The following is an 8,449-nucleotide window of genomic DNA, read 5'->3' as shown; positions in this document are numbered from 1 at the left end:
TGGGTATGCTCAAACTTGTACATCAAATCAGGTAGCTTCTCTACCCTGCCATAAACTGTGAAGAGAGCCTTAATATAGTGCATGGCCTCACAATCCGGTTTGCCTCTCTTTAGGCTTCTCATGACACCCATTGGACTGTGGAGGCTCTCACTGATGCGCTGTCTTTCCACTGTTCCCGACACATTCCACTCCTCTAGGGCTTGCATAGCCTGATCCATCCAGTTATCAAATTCTTCTCCATCTGGTCTGGGGACACGGCCTGAGAAGGTTGGTAACTTACGATATCCCTGATTGGCAGACTTGTTGTGACTCTGTATCAGGCTGTCAACTAGGCGACTCATGTCTAGATAGAATAAGGATGGAGGCATCCCAGCCATTGGGCTTCCTGATACTGGACCGGTTGCATGTAGACTACCAGCAGTTGGACTGCCTGCAACAGGGCTCCCCGGTGGTGACCCAGGGGACCCTTCACCAGTTTCCTCCTGCAACTGTACTAGGATCACATGGCCATCCAGGCCTTTGGCTAAACTCACAACCTATATCTGTAATTCCACCAGAACACTCTCTTTCCATTCTAGAAGGACATAGGTACAATCTTCCTCCAAGTCATGTTACAGGTCCAGAAGGTAAGGCCCCTGTTCTGGGACAGCCTTTCTCATCAACTTCCATACCTCTCCATCAAACCACCGGACTCCTGGTAGTCTCAGAACCATAGTTTGTTCCAACTGACTGCCATACTCCTGGCTCCACTCAGTAGCAGTGGCTGGGTCCATGACTTCTTCCACCCTGGACGCATCAACTGATCTGCTCGGGTAACCCAGATGGGCAGTAGCAGTGCCCCCATGAGGGCTGCTGATTGACTCTATACCCCACTGGCTACCCCGACTCTGCAGAACCTCTCTTACTTCTGGGTTCCATTCTGAAATATGGTGTTAGCAATGAAAAACTCACACAATGCCACTGAACCACTCAGAAAGTTTACTAAAGTAAATAATGGAACACAATGAACAGCATGAATAAACACAAGTTGTAATTGACAATTGGTATCACTTAATTCAGATTTACAAAACTTATAACCTTATATTCACTTTTGGGAGTATATGTGAACAGGTGTACAGAGGGATACTCAATATCAAGTACTCAATATCTTTGAAACATATATTAAATACCTTCCCACTGAGGCCTCAACACACCAAAATGCAGTATAATATTCTTCACATTCAATAACACAGTGTAAAGTCTAACATATACTCAATGGCTCCCCCTAGGCTATAATTCAGAGTTTAACTTATAAGTAGAGCAGCAATGCTTGGTAAAAGAGGAAAATTATGAAAGTTCTTTTAACTCTGGATATCTTCAGCTAGCTTGATGTTTAAATTGCAGTATTTGTAATCTACAAAGACAAAAGGAAAATAAATGACTGTAGAATAAAAGATATGCTGATGACTGCTTAACTGAAGAAATATAACCACTTGTAGATTCCTCTTTACGTGTGAGTGCAATACAGTACTGACCTTCCAGCGCAGGGGAAAAGACAATGCCCCAATGTCCAGCTGTATGATGCCTATGAAGAAGTAGATTCACCTCTGTGGAACTACAAGTCTCACTAGCAGTCCATAGAAAGAACTCACTCAGCAATATTGTACACTCTACTGGAATGGGCAGGTCCCCTCTCACCACAATGGACTCCAGTGGCTATGAGGCTCTGTCCGGAATCCCCTCCTGTTGTCTCCATCTGGTGAAGATGGCGCCGCCGTGCCGCTCTGCAACTCCCGATGGATTGAAGTGCAGGGGCTTCAAGTTGCTCTGAAACACAGGTCAGTCTGCTTGCTAAGATGGCAAGGCTTTGCACCAAAATCCCTCAGAGGCAGGCGATTTGGCTTTCTGCTGTATAGGCCGCAGTCTCTCAATCCTGGTCACACACGGACCTCCTGAAGGCAGGTGTTGAATGTTGTCCAGAGAGGCTGAAAACAGGCTGCGCTGCGTCCTTTTATTCCTGCTCCCAGCAGGCAGTGCTGCGCACTTGGCATTGTCTATATTGTAGTTCAGGGCTGATCCAACTAACAGTGTCACCTCCTCCTCCAAACTACATCTCCCACAATACTTTGCTGCTTTCCTTCTCAGGAATAAGGAAAAAATCCTAACAGAGCCCAACAGACACTAGAGGGAGCCGAACTATTTTGAAATAACATCAACTGCATTAACGATAGTAGCAAACCCTTGGCTACATGAACATCTGTGAGACATCCTTAAAGCGGAGGTCCACCCTAAAGTGGACCTTCCGCTCATCGGAACCCTCCCCCCCTCCGGTGCCACAATCGGCACCTTTCGGGGGGGAGGGGGGTGCAGTTACCTGGATAATCCAGGTAACTGCACCCACTTCCCGGGATAGCTCTCTGCGGAAAGGGGCGTAACTTACGCCCCTTTCCGCAAGTGCCCGCCCCTTCCCGCAAGTGCCCCGCTGCCTGCTGGGAAACACACAGATCCCAGAGGCAGCGGGGACCGTCCTCATTGCGCAGCGCGGCTCGCGCATGCGCAGTAGGGAACCGGCAAATAAAGCCGAAAGGCTCCATTTCCTGATTCCCATACCCAAGATGGCGGCGGGACCCGGCAGCCGAGCGAGCGATCGGCTTCGGGTGCCGACATCGCGGGCGCGCTGGACAGGTAAGTGTCATTATTTTAAAAGTCAGCAGCTGCAGTATTTGTAGCTGCTGGCTTTTAAAAAAAAAAAAAAAAGAAGTTGGAGGAGCACAAGGTCTCCAACATCCACCAGCTCCATGATGTCATCATGGAGGAGGGGAAGAGGACTCCAGTGACAACCTGTGAAGCTCTGGTGACCTCCATGCCATGAGGGTGAAGGCAGTGCTGGAAAATAATGGTGGCCACAAAAAGTATTGACACTTTGGGCCCAATTTGGACATTTTCACTTAGGGGTGTACTGACTTTTGTTGCCAGCGGTTTAGACATTAACCACTTGCCGCCCGCCCTATTACAAATTGACGGCGGCAAAGTGGTTTCATAATCCTAACCGGACGTCATATGACGTGATTAGGATTATGAGCTGCTGCACGCCCCGGGGGCGCGCATCGCGGCGATCGTTGTTGCGGGGTGTCAGTCTGACACCCGGCAACTACGATCTCGGTAAAGAGTCTCCGACGGAGACTCTTTACCATGTGATCAGCCGTGTCCAATCACGGCTGATCACAGTGTAAATGGGAAGAGCCGGTGATCGGCTTTCCCTCACTCGCGTCTGTCAGACGCGAGTAGAGGAGAGCCGATCGGCTGCTCCTCTGACAGGGGGGGTCTGTGCTGATCGATTATCAGCACAGCCCCCCCGAGGATGCCCACACTGGACCACCAGGGACGCCACTAGACCACCAGGGAAAAGGTAATAAAAATCCATAATCCTCCCTAGACCACCAGGGTGCCAGTCAGCACAATGGGTGCCAATCAGTGCCCATAATGGATGCCAATCAGTGGCCACAATGGGCATCACTGATTGGCATGCATTATTGTTTGGCACTGATTGGCATCCATTACTGTAACACTGATGCTGCCTATGAGTGCCCACCTGTGCCGCCTGAGTGCCCACCTGTGCCGCCTATGAGTGCCCACCTGTGCCGCCTATCCATGCCCACCTGTGCCGCCTATCTATGCCCACCTGTGCCGCCTATCCATGCCCACCTATGCCGCCTATCCATGCCCACCTGTGCCGCCTATCCATGCCCATCCGTGCCGCCCATCCGTGCCGCCCATCTGTGCCAGCTATCAGTGCCAATTTGTGCCACCTATCAGTGTCCGTCCGTGTCGCCCATCAGTGCCGCCTATCAGTGCCACTTCATTGGTGCCACATTGGTGCCCATCAGTGCCACCTTATCAGTGCCCATCAGTGTAGCCCCATCAGTGCCCATCAGTGAAGGAGAAAACTTACTTATTTACAAAGTTTTGAAACTGAAACAAAAAAAAACATTTTTTTTTTTCAAAATTTTCGGTATTTTTTTATTTGTAGCACAAAAAATAAAAACCGTAGAGGTGATCAAATACCACCAAAAGAAAGCTCTATTTGTGGGGAAAAAATGATAAAAATTTCATTTGGGTACAGTGTAGCACGACCGCGCAATTGTCATTCAAAGTGCGACAGCGCTGAAAGCTCAAAATTGGTCTGGGCAGGAAGGTGTTTAAGTGCCCTGTATTGAAGTGGTTAAAGTGTAAGTAAACCCCCTTTCAGCCAAGGAAGCTGCCACCTTTGCCTCTCTTTAATCTACAACTGCCATGATGCTGCACATGTGGTCAGTTTAGACACCACCATTGGATGGTTTGACAGTGTGGTTGAGAGCACAACCAATGGGAGTGTTACATTTCCGGCACATGCCGGAAATGTAACAGTTTTATGGATGGGTTTACTTCCGCTTTAATGGCTGTGTGTTGAGTTATTTTGAGGGGACAGGAAATGTACACTGTTATACAAGCTGTACACTCACTACTTTACATTGTAGACAAGTGTCATTTCTTCAGTGTTGTCACATGAAAAGAGAGAAGAAAATATTTACACACATGTGACCAACCAAGGGACGGACTCAATTTTGTCAGAAACTGTGTACCGTATGTTGTACGTTGTGTGTTTCCGGCAGTCACACTGTATACCATGTAGTGTACTTTGTGTGGTGCCAGCAGCCTCACTCTATACTGCGTGTTGTATGTTGCGTGGTGCTGGCAGCCTCACTCTATACTGCGTGTTGTATGTTGCGTGGTGCTGGCAGCCTCACTCTATACTGCGTGTTGTATGTTGCGTGGTGCTGGCAGCCTCACTCTATACTGCGTGTTGTATGTTGCATGGTGCTGGCAGCCTCACTCTATACTGCGTGTTGTATGTTGCGTGGTGCTGGCAGCCTCACTCTATACTGCGTGTTGTATGTTGCGTGGTGCTGGCAGCCTCACTCTATACTGCGTGTTGTATGTTGCGTGGTGCTGGCAGCCTCACTCTATACTGCGTGTTGTATGTTGCGTGGTGCTGGCAGCCTCACTCTATACTGCGTGTTGTATGTTGCGTGGTGCTGGCAGCCTCACTCTATACTGCGTGTTGTATGTTGCGTGGTGCTGGCAGCCTACGCTGTATACCCTTTCTTGAGAATTGCATAGTCCTGACACCGTGTTGTCTGTTACTTAGTACTTCGTATCATATCAAGACCAAAAAACAGGAAATGTGACGGGTCGGCCTGGATCTGTTCAAATGGCTGAGGAAGGAAGTCTGAGCCGGGGGCTGTGACAGAACCATCCAGCACCCAGCTTGGGTACCTCTGTCAGTTTATAGCTTCCTCCAGTCTGGATCCAGAAACCGGGTGTTATAGCTGAGCACCCAAGACTAGGCGACACTAGTTTAGCGCACCCCCTAAGGAGAGCCGCAAGTGATCCCCCACCGCATCTTCACAGCACCCTGCAGTCAAAAAACAGTGCTTAGTTTTATATTTTATTGAGAAAATAAATTAGATAGGGATTGGGTTATTATGGAATGCCCACTTGATTTTTCAGCAAAAAGGGAATTTTCAGGAACACAACTATTTACAGTCCATATGTACACTTCACCTCTGCCTCCTACACAACTCTTTATTGCAGAACTACAAATCCCAGGACCAGTTGGCACACTGTTGGATGATCTGACAAAAGTATCAGTCAGATTAATAGCAAAAGCACCATGCAGGGACCACGGGCCCCTTGGTTGTGTAGCAAAGACTCAGTGCCCAGCTGTCTCTCTGTAGCTACTGATCTCATGCCACCTCCTCAGGCAATGCCAACCCACCTGGCTGGAGCTTCCCCCCTCTCCCACCCCCCGGCTAAGCTTCCACAATCCTCCCAGACTGACTCTGCATCCATTCCAGTCCTCTTGGAATGTCTGTCTTCCTCCCTGCAGATTTGCCTGGCAGTGTTCTCCTTCTATCCTTCACTTTGCTCCCTTGCCACTGGTCAAGAATCCTCTGTGTGTTGTGAAAAGGGTTACACCCCCCCCCCCCCCCAGACTAGGAGGGTTACACTCAAGGGCCACTGACAGCCTAACTCTCCATCTCCAGCTTTCACCCGAACTCCACAGCCATAGCTGGGCTGACTTAGCTTATTTGAGGGGGGCTTGCATCCTGCCAACCCATCTGTTTGGGGGTTGGTCAGGGCCCCTCAGAATCTTCCAGATAGCTCCTCCTTACCTACACTCCTATTCTTCTGGAAATTTCCAGCAAGTTCCAGAAGTAGGGGGAGGTCTCAGAGATGCTGCCCGTGAGTCATCCAGCCCTTCCTGAGTCGCCCACCCTGACCTAGATTAACAAAACCACACAGGCTTGGCTGACAGTCAAGCCTGACAATTTTCCTACACTAACAAAACCTATCCTAGCACACTAGAGGGTAGCTTAGATGCAAACTCTGTATTGAACAGAAATACAGGTTTTTAAACACTTGAAAAATAGGTCAGTCATCACATGATCAACAAAACCAAATATTACCCAATACATCACACAATGGTTAGATAACGAGGTAGAGTTGACACAAAGCTAATCCCATCATGTGGGAACCTCCAAGAGTTCGCCAACAGACAAAAACAATAGGTGACTGGGAATTCATACCTAGACAATGCTTTGATTAACCAGGAATCCCAAACTGTCCAGGAACAGTCTACAACATTCTATAAAGGGAAAGCTCATACAATGTTCCAGCAATCTGAAAAAGTAGAATTCATTTATCTTCATAGATCTCTTGAGGATTATGGTTGATAAATATTTCCGTCCCAAGTGAAGGAGCCTCTCCAACCCAGTCTATGGGAGGGCCACCAGATGTTCTCTCAGACCATTCACCTGTACAAGATTAATATTACACCTTTCCATCCACTCCAGAAGGAAAGCTTTATTGTACCCAACAAGGGCACACAAGGTAGCATCCACTATCTGGCAAAATGGTGGTGTGTATGGACGGGTGTTTTAAATGTGAGCAATGCTGATCTGACCAATCACCATCATTTTCTGGGTAAGGGCTGTCTCAGGAGAGTTGTGCTCAGTGATAAAGGAGCATAAAGGATTCCAAGTACAGACAGGGTCTAGCAACAGAGAATGGTCTGTGTCCTGCTGGTGAGATTTATATTAACTTCCTGTTCCAGACACACAACAGGAAGTGAGAAATCTCTTTTATAAGCTACAAAGAAGACACCCCCATTGGAGAGTTTCCCATCACCCCTTGCTTTATTGAAGACTATAAAAATTGTATCCCATCACTAGTGACCAGTACAAATCTCCGCAGTGGGGGCCCAGACATGAGATCTTACAGATAGACTTTAATTTCCCTCTAAGCCCTTGTACACACAGTCGGAGATTCCAACGGAATGTGTCCTATCGGACCATTTTGTCGGATATTCCGACTGTGTGTGGTCTCCATCAGACTGTTTCTGTCGGAATATCCGACGGACCAACTTTTCCAACTTGCCGGTAAAATTTTCTGACAAAATGCTCCGATCGGACATACTCCGATCATGTGTAGACTACTCCGACGGACAAAGTGCCGCGCATGCTCAGATCAAATTCCTAGACCAAAGCTATTGGCTACTAGCCTGAACGTAGTCCCATCGTAACTAAATAACGTCATCACGTTCTGTACAATCGGATTTTCCAACAACTTTGACTGACCGTGTGTATGCAACATCACTTCCGGACCTCTTCCGGAATTAATCCGTCGGAATTACTCTGATGGATTTGGTTGCCGGAATATCTGACCGTGTGTACGGGGGCTTAGATTGTAAGCTCACAGGATCAGGGCCCTCTGATTCCTCCTGTATTGAATTGTATTGTAACTGTACTATCTGTTGTAAAGCACAGCGCAAACTGTTGGCACCATATAAATCCTGTATAATAATAATCTGGGCTAATGAGGTGCTGCACAATGACAATGGTGTCGCCTTCCTTTTCCTTTCCATCCCTCTTGTTGAATCAGCAGTTGACATATTTCTGGAACATGAAATTAAAGCAGTTATTAAACCCAATCAAACATTTTTTAGATTGCAGCTTACCAAATCTTATATTTGATGGCTATATTAGTGTTCTTTTTTAGTCTTTCTTCTGTTTTCATCTGGTGATCCTGCCAGATCCTGCTGTTTTTCAACAGAACAATCTCTCCAGCAGAATGTTTCCATTTACAGGGATGAGACTAACCATTTAACACTGACAGGGGTGCTTACAATGATCTGCTTTCATTCATTGATGTAAAACCTTTATCCCAAAAGGAAAAAAAACTAACTATAACTGATTATAAAGTGTGAGTTGGAGTTTGGCCTCAATTTGTTGGTGTATCTACATCTGCTAGTCCATCTAACACTCCCCTCCCCCCAGACTGGCAATGCTACTGTTCAGAGGTGGCCCCTGTGCTCTTTACTCCAGAATGGTGGGCACTCTAATATAGGAGGTGTGTTACTGGCCAGATC

At 47.5% G+C, this 8,449-nt stretch overlaps 1 protein-coding gene across 1 annotated transcript in view; it reads left to right on the top strand.

Annotated features, from left to right (window-relative positions):
- The first annotated feature begins 358 nt into the window (after nucleotides 1-358).
- LOC143962557 (voltage-gated potassium channel KCNC1-like) overlaps nucleotides 359-8,449 on the top strand; it is a 58,409-nt gene continuing 50,318 nt past the window's right edge. Inside the window, exons 1-2 of the mRNA XM_077471822.1 lie at nucleotides 359-490; nucleotides 579-626. Coding sequence (XP_077327948.1) covers nucleotides 359-490; nucleotides 579-626 — 180 coding nt within the window. The remainder of the gene's footprint in view (nucleotides 491-578; nucleotides 627-8,449) is intronic.

This window comes from Lithobates pipiens, unplaced genomic scaffold (assembly GCF_037356315.1).
Source record: "Lithobates pipiens isolate NorthernLeopardFrog02 unplaced genomic scaffold, aLitPip1_a1.2 Scaffold_8, whole genome shotgun sequence".
Taxonomy (NCBI): Eukaryota; Metazoa; Chordata; class Amphibia; order Anura; family Ranidae; genus Lithobates; species Lithobates pipiens.
This window is presented reverse-complemented; position numbering and strand designations above follow the sequence as displayed.